The sequence below is a fragment of the Gorilla gorilla genome, chromosome 2 (assembly GCF_029281585.2).
Source record: "Gorilla gorilla gorilla isolate KB3781 chromosome 2, NHGRI_mGorGor1-v2.1_pri, whole genome shotgun sequence".
NCBI lineage: Eukaryota > Metazoa > Chordata > Mammalia > Primates > Hominidae > Gorilla > Gorilla gorilla.
In genome coordinates this window covers 131,540,351-131,561,483 of record NC_086017.1, presented here as the reverse complement: position 1 = coordinate 131,561,483, position 21,133 = coordinate 131,540,351, and the positions used below count along the sequence as shown (strand labels likewise).

At 39.4% G+C, this 21,133-nt stretch overlaps 2 protein-coding genes across 2 annotated transcripts in view; both read left to right on the top strand.

Moving 5' to 3' along the window:
- Positions 1 to 7,571, top strand: part of RABL3 (RAB, member of RAS oncogene family like 3) — a 55,904-nt gene extending 48,333 nt beyond the window's left edge. Inside the window, exons 6-8 of the mRNA XM_004036145.5 lie at positions 98 to 169; positions 3,758 to 3,796; positions 4,358 to 7,571. Coding sequence (XP_004036193.3) covers positions 98 to 169; positions 3,758 to 3,796; positions 4,358 to 4,423 — 177 coding nt within the window. The 3' untranslated portion in view covers positions 4,424 to 7,571. The remainder of the gene's footprint in view (positions 1 to 97; positions 170 to 3,757; positions 3,797 to 4,357) is intronic.
- A 6,469-nt stretch (positions 7,572 to 14,040) lies between these two features.
- The window catches only part of HGD (homogentisate 1,2-dioxygenase), a 54,028-nt gene continuing 46,935 nt past the window's right edge, over positions 14,041 to 21,133 (top strand). Inside the window, exons 1-2 of the mRNA XM_019024678.4 lie at positions 14,041 to 14,203; positions 20,437 to 20,508. Of these exons, the coding sequence (XP_018880223.1) occupies positions 14,189 to 14,203; positions 20,437 to 20,508 (87 nt within the window). The 5' untranslated portion in view covers positions 14,041 to 14,188. The remainder of the gene's footprint in view (positions 14,204 to 20,436; positions 20,509 to 21,133) is intronic.

Sequence of the window (21,133 nt, the reverse complement as noted above, 5' to 3'; positions counted from 1 at the left end):
ATTATGCCTATAGAAATGTGCAACAGGATAAGTTATGAATAGCAACGAGCTTGGGTTTCCTAACTTTCAATTGTGGATCTTATGTTTTATCTTCTAGGACTGCACAAATCCACGGTACTTAGCTGCAGGTTCTTCCAATGCTGTCAAGCTCAGTAGGTTTTTTGATAAGGTAATGGTTTCAATTAAGTTATTTTTAAACTTAATTTATATATTATGAGAGTTTAAAATTTTTTTGTAGAATCCTATGACCTTTATTTTTTTGTCCAAAACTTCACAGCCTGGAATAATCCTTGTTTTGATCTCTCTTATCTGTTGGTATAATTGCCCAAGGCCTGCTGACGTATTTATTCCATCACCAGTGTTCTCTAAGTAAAGGGCAAAAGCTACTGGATTTAAATGGGGATTTTAAAAAGATATCTAATTCCTCTCCTTAAAAGAATTTCTACTTACCCATTTTCTAGCTCTTTTTTTCACTTATTCACCCTCCCACCCCCATAAAGGCACTGAACTGAGGAGATTCTGCTTAAAGCCCTGAGTTCTTTTTGCTCTCCTAGCTGTTAATATTCTCTACATAAATGTTACTGTTACCTTTTAAGGTAATGTCTTCTTGATTTCCTAGTGTTTCCCTCTCAGAAATATTTGCATTCCAATTATTGACTCTCTGCTAACATTGTTTTATTGTCCTCAGCTGGAAGGAAAATGTAGAATGACTCAGCATACTGGTAAATTAGAGCACTGTTTGTCTTTCCTTCACAAAGCCATACAACTTTATTGCACGTAGTATTGACCAAGTTTAAGTTGTTTGTCCAATGCTGACATTGCATATATAAGGTAAAATAGGATGTCTTTCTGCATGTATTATTGAAAAAGGTTAAGTCCTGTGTTATATTTCTTTTTAAGTGACATCTCCTAAGAAAATCATCTTCCCCGTAGCTCTTCTTTATCAATCTTTTTTTATTTTAACTATTTAGGGATTTAATAATTGGCCCTTTTGTTCAGCATTGGATAAGCCCCACCTTTAGATAATTTGGAATTTAATATTTGGCCTTTTTATCAGCGCTAGATAAGCTCCAGCACCCTCCTCGATTAATATTAGGCCACTAGGAAAATTTTGCTTCACTGCAAAACTTCTTAACTGATATGTGGGAAATAGGGTACAGATGTGCCTAGATGCTGATTTCCCTCAGTTCTCAGAGCAGCCAGGGTCCTCAGGGTGGGGGGGTTGGGTGATTGGCAACCGCTTCCATTTTCTCCAGTGTGCTATACAAATATTAGCATTTTCTATGTGTGCCATGACATGAAAAATGTTGTGCAGCACTGCAAGGAGCCAGATTTTCTGTCCACATTGTTTTCAAATTTAAAATATAAGAATTTCCATTTGGTTTAGATCTATGGCCCCATCAATACAAAATTCTGTCCCTTATGAGCAACATCTTATAGATCTGCCCTGACCTGGAAAGATCCCACAGTATGTTGTTTAAATTTAAAATTTTATTAGTTCTAAAATTAAAAAATAAGATATACTAAATTACATCCTAGAGAAACTGGGTTATTGATTGGTATAATCCGAGTTGTCAGGCAAGGCTTTATTTTTTAAAAAATCAGGAGTACACGTTGCAAGTCAGGGGTAAAGAATTATGACCAAAACCAAAAAGGTAACTTCTCTTTTATTGCCTGAATCACAACAAAATGTATGTGGGTTAGGAGGTTGGCCAGACCTCCAGACTGAGGTGGTTGCCTGAAAGCAAAGGAGCTGAAAACCAAATTTCACCCAGTTTTCTATACATCAGTTCTTCCAGAATTTAGCATAAAGATTTCTTCTCCAGCCGGGCACGGTGCCTCACGCCTGTAATCCCAATACTTTGGGAGGCCGAGGCGGGCAGATGACGAGGTCAGGAGATCAAGACCATCATGGCTAGCATGGTGAAACCCCATCTCTAGTAAAAATACAAAAAATTAGCCGAGTGTGGTGGCGGGCGCCTGTAGTCCCAGCTACTCAGGAGGCTGAGGCAGGAGAATGGCGTGAACCCAGGAGGCGGAGCTTGCAGTGAGCCGAGATCGCACCACTGCACTCCAGCCTGGGTGACAGAGCAGGACTCCATCTGAAACAAACAAAAAAAAAAAGATTTCTTCTCCAAAAGGAAGTCTAACTCCTTCTCCAGCCTCTTTCAACTAGTAGTAATTCCTCACACTCCAGAATAATCAGATTTTCCTGTCCTGCCATAGAGAGGAAAGGGAATCAGTCTCCTTCTTGGTTTTTGTGGGATTGTTTTAAGATGTACACTAATGATAAACCAACTTTTCTACCTCTGGGGTAAGTAAATGCAACTTTGCCCTGGTGTCTTGTGGCTAAAAATAATCCAGCTATAGTCTCCAAGACAGCAAGAATCTGGATGAATGGCTGTCGCACCAGAGAGAGCAAGCTGGTCTGTTCTCATTCAGAGGAACTCTTAGCTGCATAATTTCAGATTTGAATGTCTCAGAGTTCATCTCCAGCTGATCTGTATTATTATCCGATTAACTTTTCTTATCACAGCAGGTCTATGTAAAGAAAATACAGCTATTCCTCAACTTGCGATAGGGTTATATCTCAGTAAACCCCTTGTAAATTGGAAACATTGTTAGTCAAAAATACATTTATTACACCCAATTTACCAAGCATCGCAGCTTAGCCTAGCCTTCCTTAAACATGCTCAGAACACTTATGTTAGCCTACAGTTAGGCAGAATCATCTAACACAAGCCTATTTTATTAAAAAGTTGTGAATGGCTCTTGTAATTTATTGAATACTATACTGAAAGTGAAAAAAGTGCCCATTGTATGGGCCCTCAAAGTACAGTTTCTACTGAATGCATGTTGCTTTCACACCACCATAAAGTCAAAAAATCATAGTCAAGCCGTCCTAAATCAGAGACCATTTATAATACTTCCTCTGTAACCATTGCAGTTTCTCAAGTGTCAGAATAGAATTTATTATTCTTGAAAATGTTTTTCATCATCTGAAAACATGGTGCTCTTTAGGGTTTACAGCAGTTTTGGGAAAAAATGAAAACATGGTGCTCTTAAACTTATTACATTTGGACATATATTTTGAGGGTTTCTTTTCAATAATGGTGATGGATTTGTGCAAACACATCTGCTGCTTGAACATGTTTTTCCTACTTATCAAATGCAGGTAATTCTGAAACTACTGAAGTAAGGGTGCAGTTAGTTAAAAAAAAGTAGACAATTTACAACAGTCATTAGACTGCTTTTGATGTTGTGTCATCTGTCTATATTGAGGACGTATAGAATTTGTCACCACTTACTATAGGGATGTGGTGGTTTGCTATGTTAAACAGTCCCCTCTTTAAGAAATAGACAAGACTATTGTAGCAGGCAAGTGCTTTTTTTATTTTATGGATGCTGTTTAGTACCTTTTGGGACTGACTGCTAGGAAACTTAGAGTCAGATTTGCTGTCATACTCTAAGAATTGCATAGGATCTTATATCATTCTATCATTATTTAGTTTTTGTTATTCATTTATTTTTTGATCTATCATTAATGCGTTTTGGAATGAGGCAGGCTTTTATGGAAATATTCTCACAATTCTGATCTCATTAACACCAGATTTTTAGCTGACTGTACTACATGTCTACTGCTATGGAAAAGATTCTTAGTTTGGATATATTCCTTTTAGTACCATTAGTGGTCGTTGCAGTTAGCCACTTTTTGCAGGTATGTGTGCTAAGCCTTTAAAATCTTTGTTTTTCACAGGTCATAGAGAAGAGATACTTTTTAAGAGAAGGTAATCAGGTTGGTATCTCTTTTCTTGATAAAATAGATTCTTAAATTTTGATAGGTGATTTCCAAATTTAAGTTCAGAAGTAGTTTTAAAAAGTTGGGGAAAGCCGTTTATAGGCACAAGCAACTGATTTCCTTCTATCCTGTTAAATACAAAAGGAGAAAATCAGAACAAAGGGAAAATAAGGATCTAGGAAACAAATATAATCTAGGAATAAGATTACATTATAAAATAGAAGAAGAAAATAATTTGCTTGGGATTCCAAGAGTATAACGTTCAGGGTCTGTCACAATACAAATAATTTCTATAAAAGTCTAGTAGGTATTATGAGATTTACCTTCATTCTTTCTGATTTAGGTGACACTATCACCAATTTGTTGGGAAATGTTTTCCATTTTGGTAAAATTTATTTTTGTTATTTAATCTGTGGTTTTCTGAGTAAAACCTCAGAAAGTTGTTTTTTTAAGAAACAACAGGCTGACATACAGAAATGGAAAAGAAGGGAAAAATTACTATTAGTATTTGAACTTTTATTGCTTGAGACTTAATGCAATTATCTTTCTTGCCTACAGATTCCAGGCTTTCCTGATCGGAAAAGATTTGGGGCAGGAACATTAAAGAGCCTTCATTATGACTGAATTACACTCATCCTTTGGAAGAGTGAGCAAGCAGTGGCAGTTTTTCACAGCTCCTCTTGCTGTCTTCGATTATTACCATCACAGCCTTTTAACAAAATCATCTTAAAATGTTACCCTTCAGCCTTACCCTTTAATGGAAAAATGAAAGGAAGTGACAATACGGGAGGTCCAAACTTTGTCCCTGTTCTCTGTGTTCCTTACCATTCTGTGCCTGTGTATAGATTATGTAAAAGCCTTGTGTAAATATGAGATGTTGTCAAAATGATGCAGTAAATGAGCAATGACAGTGTACTGCAGAGAAAATTTACTCTTGCCTAGAACTGGAGGGTTTTTATGGGTCTGTAATTTTCCCACACTCATTGCTGAAAGCTTAATTAAGTACTTCAAAAATGTATCTCCATTGTTTTACCTTCTTGAGGGGAACGGTCTTGTTAACCAGCCCTGAGTTGTCTACCCCAAACAATCTCTGTCATTTTCAAAGATGCAAAATGGTGTTATTTAATTGTCTCCACCCTTGTCACACAGAGGAATGCCTAATAATAGCAACCCTTGTCTCCCTCTTCTCTCCTTTGCAAATGGCTCAGTGACTGGAAGAGGCGGACTAATAGCCAGAGTTAAATATAAATACAAATTAATAATACATAGAGAACAGCAATACCAGAAAAAAAGAATTCTGGTAAAATGATGTGAAAAATTGACAGCTCCCTCACTCTTAAGGTTGCTGCTATATGCAGTCTAGGTTTTCTGTTTGGAAATAGGTAGGATAAAATCTAAGACCTGCACAAGGGCAGTGAGAGACATTTACAGCCTCCTCTCCATTTGTTTTTTTTAAGGAAAAGTCAACTCCTGAAATGTCGCTTAGCTATAATCAGAAAACTAAGAATATTATTCTGTGTCAACAATGTATTTATGGAGAGAAGTAAAAATAAGTTCCACAGCAACACATTTACATGAATTATGAACTAGGATTCTTGGATTTCATAATCACTCCAAAGCTTTTTGGGGATGGTGTGTGTGTGTGTGTGTGTCCGTAATTGTTCATCATTACTTTTTTTAACCTATCTTTTTGCTTGCTTAATCTTCTCTGCCCCAGTTCTTCCTGAGTATATGAATTTGATTTCTAAAAACAATTTATTCAACACTTTATCACCCATATTCTCTCTCTGGCTCTGCTGCTGGTCTCTGCACTCCTGATTTTGCTCCATACTTTTAAATAACAATAATAAATATACAGTTTTCATTTCTCATTTAAAAAATAGGTGGAAAACACCAAATTCACTTTCTATTCCATTTTAATTAGGTTTCAGAAGTATCTTGGAAATCAAGGTATGCTGCAAGAGGATATTAAAATAAGAATGTTAGAGAGTCCTTTTAGAAAGGCAGTCTTGGGAATTTGGAAAAGGATTTTTAAAGCATCTTTCATCAGCTAGACTGTTCTCCAGCCTTTCTTTACTTCCTCTTTGAAAGGACATAGCCCTGGTTTCTTTTTGACACAAAGGAAAGCTATGCAAATCATGATCTGTATGTAGAATTGGTCACAAGTATGTTGTTGCATAGGCTGTACAGTTGGGAAGTAGAAACCAAATGCTACCCAGAGACCTAACCCAATTAAGCTCTTTTTATTTCTCCTTCAAGAAATAAATCTTCCTTCCTTCTTTCTTCCTCTTTCTTTTAATTTTAAAAAAATTCATCCTGATTTTTTTATTTTCTATCTTATTTAAAAAATAAAAATAGGCCAGGCACGGTGGCTTACACCTTTAATCCCAACACTTTGGGAGGCAGGTGGATCACTTGATATCAGGAGTTTGAGACAAGCCTGGCCAACATGGGGAAACCCTGTCTCTACTAAAAATACAAAAATTAGCCAGGCCTGGTGGCACACACCTGTAATCCCAGCTACTTGGGAGGCTGAGGCAGGAGAATCACTTGAACCCGGGAGGTGGAGGTTGCAGTGAGTCAAGATCGTGTCACTGCACTCCAGCCTAGGTGACAGAGTGAGACTCCAACTAAAAGAAAATAAATAAATAAATAAATAAATAAATAAATAAATAAATAATAAAAGTAAACCATTGCTGATGACTCCAGGGTCAATCTGGAAAAATTAACAGTATTCCTCAACTCCATTACTTTCTGCAGCCAAGCTTGATTCCTTGAATTATAGTTTTCTAAGAAAAAATAGTTTGTAATAATCTAAGGTAAATTTGTTGCAATTATTAGCAGCAGCATAATAAGGCTTTTTGCACAAATGAATGTTACTAGCTAGAGTTATTCAAAAAAGAATGAAGCACAATTTTTGCTAGGACTTCTTGAGAACTATTCATAAAAATGCTTTTAGATAATAAACAAGTATAAATGTCAAAATATTTTTTTAAAAGTATGATTGGCCAGGTGCTGGCTCACGCCTATAATCCCAGCACTCTAGGAGACTGAGGCAGGAGGATCACTTGAGCTCGGGAGTTTGAGGCTGCAGTGATTCATGATTGCACCACTGCCTTCCAGCAGCCTGATCACAGAGTGGGACTCCATCTCTTTACATATGTATATCTTACTCTCTTGATGGGACAAGTTGGTAGAAATAAAGATTTTTTTTTTTCTGTTGTGATTTCGGTGTCTAACCAATTTTCTGACTCATTGTGAAGGTGACCAGATATGAAGGCATATATATGACTACTCCTCTGTCCCTTGGGTGTATAAGACTTAGCTGGAATCCAACTAAAGATTTGGGCTGGTCTCTCCATCTTAACCTTGATGGGATTCAGGACACATAACCCCAAAATATTGCACCCTGTTATTTGAGAAAACTGCAGAAGCAAGGTTTCTCATACATTCCCCTTACCCCTTCTCCCCTGAAGCAGGCCATAAACCCTAAGTGACTGTTCCCTGAAGTAGATCATAAAACCTTCATTCCATAGGTACCCTTTATCCTCACAGATACAGAGACACCAAGAAGAATCTGGACAAATAGGACTTGCTAAGTTCTCCACAGTTTATTACCATTAGATTATGTCCTTTTGTCCTCTGATTATACTTCTGCATAAGACTGTACATAGAAATGCACAAGTTTTCCTATTTCTTTTTTGTCTTCATTTCTGAAGATTCCTGTGGTGTAAAACTTACAGTAAATAAATTTGTGTGCTTTTCTCAATAATCTGTCTTTCGTTTTAGGTGCCTCATTTGTGAACCTAGTGATGGGTGAAGAAAGAAAGCTCTTCTCCGCTACAGTGCTCTAAGAAAAGCTATTCCCAAAAGAGTTGATCCATATTAGCTTTAACTCGGGTTCTTAGAATTCCTCAAACTTGAGGCATTCATGATATAATCCAGGTGCCCTGACACTGTTGTTTTTCTGTTCATTCTGACAATGGACTTCATGGAAATGATGTGCAGGGACATCAAACTGAGGTGAAGAGCTCCTAATTGCTCCCTGTAATCAGAGTTTCTGAGTCCTCATTTCAATAGTTTGCAGTAGCACCCACCATAGGTAGGATCTTGTATGGGTTACTAGATGGTGGCTTAATTGAATTTTTTAAAGCACAGGTAACATCCTATTTTAAGAAGTTTAAAGGTCTAACAGGGTGTCTGCATTGGTTTAATATATGTTAAAATTCAAAGGAGGAGTCTGTTTTGGGGAAAGGAGGAGAAGGAAATTAGAAATTCATTTCTCCGCAGTCCCAAGACTGAGCTAAATCACTGTGGTGGGAGAGGAAGGGTCGCAGGAAGTCTAACCCTGTGTCTCAAATATTTCACAGTATGTTTGCCTACACAAAATATCTGATGTTAGGGTCAGCTGGGGCTGCTCCATAGCATAGTAAAGGAATTGGACATCCAGTTACAATTAATCTGCACCTCCATTAAGGACTCACATGGAGGGCTTTCAAACTCTAAAGTGTGTAAGAATCCCCTGAAGTGCTTGCTGAAAATGCAGATTCCAGGATTTCCTCTCTCTTCCCTTACTCTCCCCTTTCTATATGTATAGGATAAGGCCAGGATTTTGTATTTTTAACAGACAAGCCAGATTTTTCTCATGCAGATAAGTCAGGATCTAGTCTTTAAGAAAAACAAACTCATCAAAAAGTAGGGAATATAGATTGTGAACTCTGTACTTTATGAGTGCCATTATAGCAGAATTCATCAAAGCGCATCTTTGGCTGCCTCAACCTGATCTCATCTTAATGAACTGATCCACTCCTCCCCACTCAAAGCTACATATGCCAAATTAAACATGAGATGATTGTCATGTCTTCTGTTGGCAAAACAAGTATTTGTCTTTCATGTATTGCTATCATTTTTATTACTGCCACTGTTTTTCCCCTGGGTTCTGTTTTTAATACAAATATATTTATTTCTAACCAGTGCCTTGCCATCTTACACACAGCCCCCTCTCTAGTACTGTGTTTTCTCAGCTGGCTAATCACTAAGCTTTACCAAGGTCATCAATAACTAATGACAAAGAATGGAACCCCTAAACTCCAACCAAGGTGTAAAACCTCACTCAGTACCATCAAGTATATCAGGTAATCTCTCCGTTCCATCTTTTTCTCGGAGACATCTGTCCTGGAGTCCTCTGATGCCTAACTCCATTTTGGAGTGATTACTCTGTAGACCTGTCACACCCTGCTTCACATTACCTTGTAGCAATTCCTGGATGTAATGTTTTCCACTTTCTTGGTGTGGGTCAGTGGTCTTCAAATTGGGATGGGTACAGGCATCCTCTCTAAGAGATGTATAAGCACAGATAGTTTTAAGGGAATCATTTTCCAGATCACCCATTGCCCTATGTAAATCTGTTTAAATTGATCTGCTTGTGAAGGCAGCTCAGTGCTAGCTCTTACTTCTCACCTCTGTTTTCACAATCACCCTTTCCCACTAAGGAAGAACAGCATCTCATTAGTAGTATAATAGTACTCTGATATATCACCCCAGGATGCAAATGTCTTCAGGATGCCAACAAAAGGACAATTCTAAATATTTGTTTTATTTAAAGACTTCACCTGTTGCATTCCCCACAATTATTATTTGTTTAATACAGAGTCCCTGAAAGCAAAGCAAAGAGAGCTTTAGTAAGAAATATACAAGTCTGTGGCATGTTCTTTTATGGCAGAGCTTCTGTCTGGTCTGTCAAAATATCAAAAAAGATTATCAAAAATAATTATATGGCAAAAGTATATAAAATTAACATTTTTATTTCCCTAGTTCTTTCTGAGTAAAAGAGTTAGACAAAGCATCTCTGATATGTTTTGGCTGTATCCCCACCCAAATCTCATCTTGAATTATAGTTCCCATAATCCCCACGTGTCGTGGGAGGGACCCTGTGGAGATAATTGAATCATGGGGACAGTTTCCCCCATTTTGTTCTTTTGATAGTGAGTTCTCATGAGATCTGATGGTTTTATAAGGGGCTTCCCCTTTCGCTGGGCACTCATTCTTCTCTCTCCTGCCACCTGAAGAAGGACGTGTTTGCTTCCCCTTCTGCCATGATTGTAAGTTTCCTGAGGCCTTCCCAGCCATGCAGAGCTGTGAGTCAATTAAATCTCTTCCCTTCATAAATTACGCAGTCTCGGGTATTTCTTCATAGCAGCATAAGAAGGGACTAATACAACCTCTAAGTGAAAGCATAATATTTAATTAAAATTAATGATTCCAATTGCTGGGTAATGAAGCCTTTTCCTCAGGTTTCCAATTATTTGCTTTCAATGCAATTAAAGAAGAACCTGATTGATTTGTTGATGGATGATTTTTAAAAATTTTTTTAAACGTTTATGTAAAATAATGTATTAATCTATCATTAAATAATGACAAATCACTGTGATTTTTGAGATTTAATTCCAAAGAAGTGAGATTATAACAAAATTCCTTCCATTAATATCTACTTATTTATGTGAACAAATTTCTCCACTTAGTTCTATAAAACCAAAAAATAGAATGAAATGATACTGATACTAATGAAATGATACTAAAATACTGTCTCATTTTAGAAATAAGAATTAGAAACAAGAATTGTATATTCATGGATATATGAATTAAAGAGGGGATATCTACCTCATTAAAAGAAGCACTTCCAGAAAGATTATATGTATTTTTTCCTAAGTATATTGTATTTACAGGCCACTGTCTTAGAGAAGAAACTTCCAGTCTCCTATCTGGAGGGTAAAACACTTGCTGATAACATTCTGGGAATGTAGTGGGAGAGGAAGGCTGGAGGTTTTATCACTGCTGATTATACTTAGTTTTGGTCCTACCCACCCCTCCACTCCCTAGTGTCTTGTCTTCTGGAGCTTCTGCAGAGAATAAACCTCCTATCTTGTGCTAGAATCTGGGAGAGGCAGACACCTAAATTCTCATATTCCTGCTGCTTTTCAGGTTCTCTGCCTCACACATTCCCCATATTGGTTCACTGAATCCAGCCTCCTCTGCCTGGTTTTTTAAATCAACTTTTGGTTTTTGTCTCACAGCTTTGATATTGTGACCCTCCTCTGCTCCTGTATGGTTTTGACTTACCCCTACACGCAGCCTACTCTTTCCACTGCGTGTCTTTGAATGCTGATCACCCTGTCCAGAAGATTCCTTCCATTTCCCTGCTTCCCTAGAAGCTTTCCCTGACTGGATCCTTCCACTCCAATTTCAGTCGCATTGCCGTAAACACAGTTTATTGCATGGACCACACTTCCATTTTTCTATCTTTGCACACCCTGTTCTCTGTGCTCACTGCTTTTTCTATCCAACTCTTACTCTATGGGACTTGGCTCAGACATAGTCTCCTCTGGGAAGCCCTCCCTGGCTCTGCTCGTCTGGGCTACGTGCCCACTAGTGCTTCCCCTAGATCCCTGGGCTCTTCCCTGTCAGAGCACTTATACTATGTTGTGATGGTTTTCAAAAACTGTTAAATAAATGAATGTATAATTACATTAATTAAAATGAAAAGCCATTAGACATAGAATCAGAACTATCTGTAGCTGTGTGTTATTTATTCTCCAATCCCAGCAGGACATGATGGCTTATGCCTGTAATTCCAATACTTTGGGAGGCTGAGGCCAGAGGATGGCTTATGCCTGGGAGTTAAAGGCTGCAGTGAGCTGTGATGATGCCACTGCGCTCCAGCTTGGATGACACAGCAAGACTCTGTCTCTAAAAAAAAACATTAAGTCAGGTGCAGGGGTTCACGTCTGTAATCCCAGCACTTTGGGAGGCTGAAGTGGGAGGATTGCTTGAGCCTAGGAGTTCAAGATCAGCCTGGGCAACATGACGAGACCTCATCTCTACTAAAAAATTTTTAAAGTAGCCGGGTGTGGTGGTGTGTGCCTGTAGTCCCAGCTACTCAGGAGGCTGAGATGGGAGGATTGCTTTAGCCCAGGAGGTTGAGGCTTCAGTGAGCCATTTTTGTGCCAGTGCACTCCAGCCTGGATGACAGAGAACTTGTCTCAAAAAAAAAATTAAATAATAAAATAATATTTTAATATCCCCTGTGTGTATTCTCTCCTTTTAGAAGGAATCCCTAAAGTTTAGTGAAAGATGTATTCAACTTTAAATATTTTCAAGCCCCTCAAAGTAATTTTAATCCAGTCAAGGAACTGTTAACACTTTCTTACCCCTTCAGAAGTCTCTCATACCTTAGGAAAGAACTGAAACACCTCTTAAATCCGCCTTCACAACTGGTTCAATGGAAATAACATAGAAAGTTTGTTGAAAAATAAGGCGGTAAAGATTTCCCTTTGTCTTTTATTAGCTCCCATTTGTTTATCTAATGACCAACTGCTAACTTCCAAGATCAATAGAGATTGAAGGCCCAAGGTACTCATAAACTTAGATACACACGAGATATTTTCTTCGAATTCAGTTTCAGAGTCTGCATGTTATAGGAATAGTGAAAACTTAGCCTCAATAAAGCTAGGGCCTCCACCTACCTTCCTCCTAGGTTTGCATATGAATTCCAGAATAGTTTATATAATGCCACAATGCCATCTGTCTATGCTGACATATGCTGAGGTTTCCTATCAGCTGCCCGGTCCGTAGGCATCAGTCCACATGGTTTGCTACCAGCCTGTTTCCTATCAACGTGTCCCCTTTGGTCTGGCCCAGTCTGTGCTAGCACCTCATACACAGGCAATAATTCTGCTGCTACTGCAGTATGCTGGAGCCTGGGGACCCCTGGAGGTTGTTTAAGCCCATTTATCTAAAGCAGAGGGTCTCAAACTAGCAGCCTGTGGCCACTTCAAATCTGCACATGTTTTTCAACCTGCATGATTGTATCAGTTATTTATCACTGCTTAACAAACCACCCCAAAATTTAGTAGTGTGAAATACACCATTCTATTTGTTCCCAATTCTGTGGCTCAGCAGTTCGGGCCAGATTTAACTGGTGGTTCTTCTGCTGGTCTTGCCTGGGATCACACATGTTCTGCAGTCACCTGGCAGCCAGACTGCCTCATTCACATGTCTGGCAGTTCCTGTGGGGCTTGCAGGGCTGTTGCCTGGACCTCTGGAGGCCAGCCCAGCTTCTCTGCACTGTGGTCTCAGGCTGCAAGAATGGGCCCTGTCCTAAGGCACAGGCATGTTTCAAACTCTGTGTCATGTTTGCTACTAGCCAAAGAAAAAGACCCTACCTCTTGATGGGAGGAACAGCAAAGTCACATTCAAAGGGGCACACATACAAGGATAGGAGGAATTGGGGCATTTTTTGCCATCTACCACAGGGTGGTTTCTCTGTCTCTCTCACTCTAATTACCAATGGTTAAAAATTGGAGCTTCATCTTATCTTGAAAAATCAGCTAGCCTACTTTATTCACTTACACTTCCTCCCTCATCTGTTGGCATTTGAGTTGTGATAATGCCTAATTTACAAGATTGTTTTTGTGAAGTTAGATATGGAAAAATCTGACAAAAGCAGAAACTCAATATATGTTTTCTCCTTTCTGAACACCACTAGTCATGAAGCTGCTACCTGCCAATGACCAAGGAGAGCGGCCAAGATGAAGAACAAGGGAGTCATAGAGGAGGTGGCTGGAGAATAATCCCTTGGTCTGTTTTAGAAGTATAAAGGCATTAGGAAATAAAACTCTTAAAGAATTTATAAGAAAACTAAACGTACTTTAAGAAATTAAAAGGAGCAGTAGGAAACATATCAGTTTGCTCTAAGTGAAATGTTTCAGGCTCTGAATGGTTCACCCAAGAACCTGAGCTCATTCCTGGGAGGCACCTGCAGAAAACTGGTTCTGGTCCCGGTCCCTGTCTTCAGGTGGCTGTGTGTAAACATCTTACCCCAGTGTAAACATCTGCAGCTGGTAAATGCCTGGGGGTTTTCTCACTGCTCTCCAGGAGACTCAGCACTGCCCTGTTCCTTCCTAGCCTGAGTCAGGACTGAGCAGAGAATCCTCCACCACACACAGCAGGCACTATCTGCCACAGTTCCTTTCCCCGATAGCTTCAAATTCTCTGCCCTTTGAAATAAGCCTACTTTTAACTGGAATAAATAATTGGTCAATCTCTACCTCAGGTGAAGAGGAACCAAGCCTCTGGAAACACTTAGGAACAAACTGTGTAAAAACCAAAGGCAATTGTGTAACCGGTTAAATAAGCTTGCTGGATTTTGTCCCTGTGTATGAGTTAGGCAATTCTTTCAGCTAGTTTGAGTGATGCACTGACCAGTGAAGCGCAGTGAAGCAGTGGGAACCGGAATATCCAAAGAGTGGTTTGAAGGAGAAAGAAGCATTGTGGCTTTATATCCTCTGGGCCTGGGTTTCCTGAAGTCATCACACATAGAGGAGAGAGAAAATGGCTGAGTTAAAGGTAAGAAACCATCTGACAAGTTTGCTATGGCTTCTTCAGCCAAAATTTATGGAAGTTTCTGAGAACTCCAGGGTATCAGAGTTGGAAAAGACTTAGAGAGGCCCTGGTTCAAACCCCTGTGTTCAGAGGCTTCCCTGTGGTGTCTGTGGGCACAGCTGGAGCTGAAGAACAAGGGAAAGGTGATAAAGGAAAGAAATGAAGCTCTTATTGGTCATCCCTTGCCTTTGTTCATTTCAATTATTGTCTTGGAAATCTGTAGACATCCTAAGAGCTCCCCTCCACTACGGACATGCACGTTTGTCTCTCTGTCTTTTTCCCACCCCCTGCTCTGACACCTTCCCATTGCTGCAGACTCATGGACCACTTCCGGTGACCAATTAGATATGCTTGATATATTTAGTTAATTAAGGCTCTGAATCAGCCCTTGGCCAGAAGAAGCACATCCTCTAGGAAATCATTCCTTCTTTTTAGTAATACGCAATTGAAAAGTATGTGTGAGTTATGTGCTGTTAGGTGCTAAGCATTTTAACTATGAATTAACTCATAATCCTCAAAATAAATCTGGGGTGTAGAGAGAGGTTCTTGTTTCAATTAGAAAAGTAATGCTTGGAGAGACTATGATTTGCCCAAGGTCACTGCCAATAGATGACTTGATTAGAAACAGGGTATGTTTGAATGCGAAGTCCAGGCTCAAAAAGGGGCCTTAGTGGCTCCTACTAGACTGGTATCTTAAGGCAAGGAAAACAGATTCTGTGTCCCTAATATCTAAAACCATGCCTAGTGCCCAGGCCAGGCTTGCATCAATGCTCAACACATGCATGTGTAACTGAACAGAACTGCCCAGAACCTTGGCTCAGGCCAAGTGGGCCAGACCACCCCACAACAGACATCTTCCCAGAATGCAGGGTTTGAGAAGTGTCCTAATGCCCTCTAACTGATGCTGAGTTTGAAGAATCCATCAGTTAAGGGGAGGTGTTTCTGAGTTTGAAGAATCAAACACCTTCCTAATTGGTAGGAATCCTGAAAACACTCCACACTGGAGTAAAAGACTTTGGTTTTTTATCTTTATTCCTGACTAAAAGTTAACTCTCATTCTTTCATTCAGCAAATATTTTGTGCTAGTGCATGACACTGCAGATTAATATCGTAGATGAACTGAGTCTGGGCTAGGTAGAGTCAAAAAAAAATTTTCCTAAAGGAGCCTGTACCTAAACTGAGTCTTCAGAGAGAAGTTGGAACTGGCAAAGTGAGGAAGGACGGGGTCTGGAGGGAAGAGTGAGTGCAAAGGCACAGCACATACAGAATGCCTGCATGCTCTAGAATCCAAAACTGTGTCAGCCAAATTTGAGTTGATGGAGGGACAGCCAAACTGAGATACCCAGGCGGTGGTTGGATTTATGGATCTGGATTTCAGGGGAGTGGGCAGGGCTAGGGGAATAGAACTGAGGGTCATGATGTCAGTGGTAGGAGTTGAAGTCTTGGAAGAAAGAGTAGATAGAAACTTTGTTTTCTGATGAACATTCTATGAGGAAGTTCAGCAGGGGTTGGAAACATCTTTACCATTTATAAATAAATTTTATGTAAAATCCTATCCTGCTGTCATGTTTAAGCAACTTATTATGCACAGCACCAGGACATCAATGTAAATTGCATGCCAGTCTTTGCTCTCAGTTTCAAAGGCATTCTTCCCTGCCTGCTGTCTAATCTTTACAAAGAAAGGTTAACTCCAGAGGTCAGGAATCTGAACACAGAAAACCAGATTACATCATATTCATTCTAATCAATAAACATTATATAATTTTTAAAACTGTTTCTCATCTTTTATTTCTTCATTTTAATGAATATGTCAACACAAAGCCGTAAATGAAATCACATTTACACAAAAGTACAACTGGGGTAAGAAAATTCAAAAGATAAAGTAATAAAATTAAATTTAAAATGAAATACCCTATGTATTTGAGTAAGTTGCTTAGCTTCTCCCAACCTTGGTTTCCTCATTTCTAAAACGAAGAACTTGCTTAATATTCAGGCTCTGGGCCCCACCACCAAATCCTTGATTCACTGGCTCTGGGTCTGTATGTAACAAGCTTCTGGAGTGATTCTAATGATTAGCCAGAGACAGGACCTACTATTCTACGTAACTGATTTCCTCTTGCTGCTGTAAAAAATTACCACAAATTTATTGGCTTAAAACAACACAAATGTATTATCTTGAAGTTGTGGAGGTCAGAAGTCTGAAATCGGTTTCACTGGGCTAAAGTTGAGGTGTCAGTGTGGCTGTTTCTTCTGGAGACTCTATGAGAGATTGTGTTTTCCTGCCTTTTCCATGGATTCTGTTTCCTCTTCTAGAGGCTACCCACATTCCTTGGTTTGTAGCCTCTTCCTCGATCTTCAAAAAAATGTATCTCTGCTTTTGTAATCACATCACATTTTCTCCTCTTATAAGTCAAATCTCCCTTTGCCTCCCTCTTATAATGACACTTGTGATTACATTTAGGATACACCCAAATAATTAGGATATCTCCCCATCCCAAGATCCTTAATCATATATGCAAAACTCTGTTTGGCTAGAAAAGGTAATACTCACAGGTTTCAGGGGTTAAGCCATACATATCTTTCAGAGTGAGCCATTAGCCATTATTCAGCCTACTGCGATAATGTGCAAGTTCCCTTTACAATCTATGTTCTATGTTCCCATCAAGGTTAATTAGAAATATTAGACTCTTTTTCCACAGAAAAAAAAATGTAGCAGTAGTTTCATCTCTACCCTGACTTCTCTCTCTTTCCTTCATGCCCAGTAAGAGGAAGTGAGGTGCACCATCTGTTCATCTCATCAGGTGTTACCTAGAATCAGAGTCAGGAGAAAGCACCTCATAAAACTATTCTGACAAGTAAACCATATCCTGGGGACCAGGTGAGAATTAAAAAGCTGTATACTCATAAGCTGCCAAAGAGCTGATGGTACTGAAGTCACATGGAGCTCAGGAATTTATTCTTGCATTTAGAAAGTATGCATATAATTCTCTTGAAAAGAAATGAAATCATATTTTTCTGTCGGATCAAATTATTCAGAAATCCGAACTGTAGAAAACATACAAATACACTTGCTTAATGTTAGCTTTTTAATCTTATTTTTGTACACAATATACTTTTACATAGGCACTGAACCAGCTGGAAATGAATGCTTGGATTTTCGCAGCTGAGAAAAGCAGAGTTCAGATTCTGTCCTTGAGCTCAATGTCTGGAGAAAGCAGCTGCGAATACTGCTTCCTTAATTCAGATGCCTTTGGCTGTGAGGGGCATGGCATTTTAAAGCTGTAATAAACTCTGTACTTTTTCTCTCAGGGGATTAGAAAAACCATTTGATTTGATAGTGACTCAGCAGTTTTCACCTTCCTCTTTAGCCAATGCCCTGCAGCTAAGATTGAGAAACGGATTCAGAACTCACACCTCTTGGTGCTTGGTGGCTCCCTTCCAAACCATCAGCTGTTCTTCCTACTTTCTTTCCTATTTTTTAAAGCACAGTCTGAATCAAGTGCTTCAGAAACATTTATACTAACTCGTGTTCCAAACACATAACCCTGAACCCTCTTCTAAGGCCACCAGTTACAAAGAATGGGGAAGGTTAATGAGTAACTCCACCAGTGCCTGCCAGAAAGCTCAGCTGTACTCCAGCCTTCCTTCCTCTCTTGCAGAGAGAAACAATGCGGCAGTTGAACAAAGCGAAGGCACTGTAATGCCCAGTGGCTTCAGTCACAGGCTGGTCTAAAATTCCATTTCACAGAATTGAAGATAATTTGGGGTTATTACCAATTCTCAGCAGCTCAAATTCAATCCTGTTGATGGTGAGCATGGGGTTCATTTTGAGAGAAGAAAATTGGATGCAGTGGAGAATCAGAATGTTGGATGGTCTCTGCCATTTCCCCAAAGATATCATCCTAACTGCATGCTGCTGCTTTTAACAAATCAGTATATAACTTAGTATTTTTTGTGTTGACAAATTTTCAAATATACAAAATATTGAGTCTGAAGGCAAAAAGAATAATTTTTCACTTCCATTGCTTCCTAGGTCATAACATTCACATCTGATATTTCTTCCAAATACAGACTGTTGTTGGTCTGATCATCACTCACACATCCAGGCTTGTTACATCTCCACACCACTGAGTGTCAGGGAACCTGCCCCAATATTCACGTAGGTTCTTTTCTATTTTCCGTAAGCGTCGGCCAGCTTTAGAAATAAAGGGACAGAGTACAAAAGAGAGAAATTTTAAAGCCGGGCATCTGGGGGAGGCATCACATGTCGGTAGGTTCCGTGATGCCCCACAAGCCACAAAAACCAGCAAGTTTTTATTAGGGATTTTCAAATGGGGAGGGAGTGTACAAATAGGTGTGGGTCACAGACATAAAGTACTTTACAAGGTGATAGAATATCACAAGGCAAGTGGAGGCAGGGTGAGATCACAGGACCACAGGACCGAGGCGAAATTAAAATTGCTAATGAAGTTTCGGGCACCATTGTCATTGATAACAACTTATCAGGAGACAGGGTTTTTGGGATCAACTGGTCTGACCAAAATTTATTAGGCGGGAATTTCCTCTTCCTAATAAGCCTGGGAGCGCTGTGGGAGACTGGGGTCTATTTCACCCTTGCAGTCTCGACCATAAGAGACAGGTGCACCTGGTGGGGGCTGTTTATAAGCCTATACCTCCTGGCTCGTATTCTGTTTCTCAGGGATGTTCCATGCTGAGAAAAAGAATTCAGCGATATTTCTCCCATTTGCTTTTGAAAGAAGAGAAATATGGCTCTGTTCTGCCTGGCTCACCAGCAGTCAGAATTTAAGGTTATCTCTCTTATTCCCTGAACAATTGCTGTTATCCTGTTCTTTTTTCAAGGTGTCCACATTTCATGTTGCTCAAACACACATGCTGTACAATTTGTGCAGTTAATGCAATTATTACAGGGTCCTGAGGCGATATACATCCTCTTCAGCTGACAGGATTAAGAGATTAAAGTAAAGACAGGCATAAATCACAAGGATGTTGATTGGGGAAGTGATAAGTGTCCATGAAATCTTTACAATTTATGTTTAGAGATTGCAGTAAAGACAGGCATAAGAAATTACAAAAGTATTAATTTGGGGAACTAATAAATGTCCATGAAATCTTCACAATCCACGAACTTCTGCCATGGCTTCAGCTGATCCCTCCGTTTGGAGTCCCAGACTTCCCGCAACAACTGAGAACTCTCGAGGGCCTACCCTTCACCCACTTCCACCCTTCTTATATCTCTTAAGGAGTTGTGTTCAGATGGTTACATTTTGCTTGCTGAGCAAGACTGCATTTTCATTATCCTGGGCTAAAATCAATTGGTATTTAAGTTAGAGCAAAAAGGGTTCTAACCCTATTTACAGCAACACACATACACTTACATTAGAATTGGCTTTAAGGGAAAAATTCAATCAATCGACAAATTTCCACTGATTACCTTCTATGAGCCAAGACTGCCATAGTCTCAGCCTTCATGCAGCTTATAGGCTAGCAAAAAAGCCAGACAGTGCACAAGAACTCACAAGTGTGTTGAGTGTTGCAAGAGTAAGTTTCAGGGGCTCTCCATGACTTACCTGGTTGAGAAACCCTTTAACTTTTTTTTTCTCTGGGTGTAAAGTGAAGAGATGGCAATCAGAGTAGGTTCCATTGTGTCATTGTGAAAAGATTCTGGGCTGGCATGTCTCCTGAAGGCCACCCATATCTTTAAACTTTATTTTCATGCATTCGCACAAATATAGATGTGTTCCATAGATGAGGCAGATAGCAGAGGATTCTGCCTGCAGCAAGGCTAGTTTGGAGAGGGTTTTGCTGTTGGGGTTGGACCCACACACCTCTTCATGGATGCTTTTTCTTTTTTTTCCCAGAGTTTGAAAGGGAAATGGAGTCTGAAGTTCAGGGAGGTTACAGTGTAGACCCATAAATCAGCTAAGTACAGCTAAGGGTGGAGAAGTCTATGCAGTATCCAGCACTCTTCTGATTAATTAGAAGTCTTTAAAATTCACAGAAAGCATATTGTCTTCACTAAATGATTCATATGTCAATACACAGTAAAGATATTATATGTGGAACATCATACACAAACATAGGTCCATATAGAAATTCTTACCTTAGTAAACTGCCAATTTTCTGAAATGCTCTTTAAATCCTGCTAATGGTGGCATTTGTGTCTTTGTCACCTACAGTACATTTCTGGATTTGGGAATGAGTGTTCTTCAGAGGATCCTCGCTGCCCAGGTTCCCTGCCAGAAGGACAGGTACGAGCATATAAAGTGCTTAGAAGAGCTCTGAATCCTATTCCTGGATGACTAGTTTTCAGGCCAAAGTGCCTCCACCCACCGTGGCTCTTCCAATCTAGCCTGTGAACTGTCTAGGGGTTTCCCAAGTCATAGGGACAATGAAGATACAGAGCAATGACAACACAAAGATTAAAATTGGATTGGTGGCACAGCAGCCAATCCAAACTAGTAAAATTAACTGTAGGGTTTCCAGTAGGATCCCCAAAAATCCAGGGTTAAAGAGAATCCCTCATATTCCCCTTGAACACCATGGATGTGAGCACTATGATAAAATAACAAGGTGCTTTCCCATGTATGCACAAAGATGTTCATACTAGTGCTGGTTAGGAAAGCAACAACACAGGAAACAAAAGTATTTTCAAAACTTTTTGCAGGCTGTATCATGGCATAAAAAAATCCTCATTTCTTAAAAAAAAAGAAAAAAATGCCTGATTATTACAGGGTTACAGGTATGATAGGGTCACAATTTTGGAGGATAAGAATGCAAGGAAAAATACCAACATGTGAATGCTTGGTTATTTCTGGTTGTGAGATAATGGGTGATATCATATAGTTTATACATTTTCTACAATAAATATATATT